This window comes from Chaetura pelagica, unplaced genomic scaffold (assembly GCF_000747805.2).
Source record: "Chaetura pelagica isolate M959 unplaced genomic scaffold, ChaPel_1.0 scaffold708, whole genome shotgun sequence".
Taxonomy (NCBI): domain Eukaryota; kingdom Metazoa; phylum Chordata; class Aves; order Apodiformes; family Apodidae; genus Chaetura; species Chaetura pelagica.
In genome coordinates this window covers 351596-352300 of record NW_009954405.1, presented here as the reverse complement: position 1 = coordinate 352300, position 705 = coordinate 351596, and the positions used below count along the sequence as shown (strand labels likewise).

At 48.9% G+C, this 705-nt stretch overlaps 1 protein-coding gene across 1 annotated transcript in view; it reads left to right on the top strand.

The window, feature by feature from the left end:
- The first annotated feature begins 275 nt into the window (after positions 1 to 275).
- The window catches only part of TRIM67 (tripartite motif containing 67), a 43254-nt gene continuing 42824 nt past the window's right edge, over positions 276 to 705 (top strand). Inside the window, exon 1 of the mRNA XM_010004234.1 lies at positions 276 to 381. Within this exon, the coding sequence (XP_010002536.1) occupies positions 276 to 381 (106 nt within the window). The remainder of the gene's footprint in view (positions 382 to 705) is intronic.

Genomic DNA, 705 nt, shown 5'->3' with positions numbered 1-705 from the left:
CTTGTCCTATTTCAGTGTATTTATAGCGTATCCTTTCTTTGTTCTGCTCCGTGTCCTTGAGGGATGAGGGTCAATTAAGTCTGAATGTCAGAGCTAGCATTGCTACCCACAGTCATTGTGAGCACCAGAACGGCTGTCAGCAAGGCCAGAAATAACCTGCCACCCAGAAGCAGGCAGGACAGTCAGTGGAGTGGGGATCTGTTGTACAAGCTGGTGTTTTGCCAAAAGAATGATGCCGCCTTCTCCTCTGGCATTTGTGTCTGTAGTACCTCTGCATGCGCTCACTTCAAGTCCCCGAAAACAGCACTTCCCTCATCCAGCTGGACCTGGGTGAAGGGTGGGTGTCTGCTCTGACCTCACCAGGTGCCTGGAGCGGCACAGGTGGGTGGGAAGTGGCTGGTCCCTGTGGATGGAGGTGCCAGTCCTGTGGTGAGATGAGCCACGCTCTTGGGGTGAAATAAATCCTGTTCTCCACCTCCTGCTTGCAGAGCTGCACTGTATGCAGATCACAAATGGAGTTTTACCAAATCAGAAAAAAAGAAAAAAATGTAACAAGCCATCAGTGTTCAAATTGGAGACTTTCAGATTATTAGGAAGAAATACAAACCACCATGCTCTCTGCTCTCTTTGTGGTGCAGCTAAATGAGCCACTGCAACCACTGTTGTGCTCCACTGATTTTTTTGTTACTCAGTGACTACTGTGGT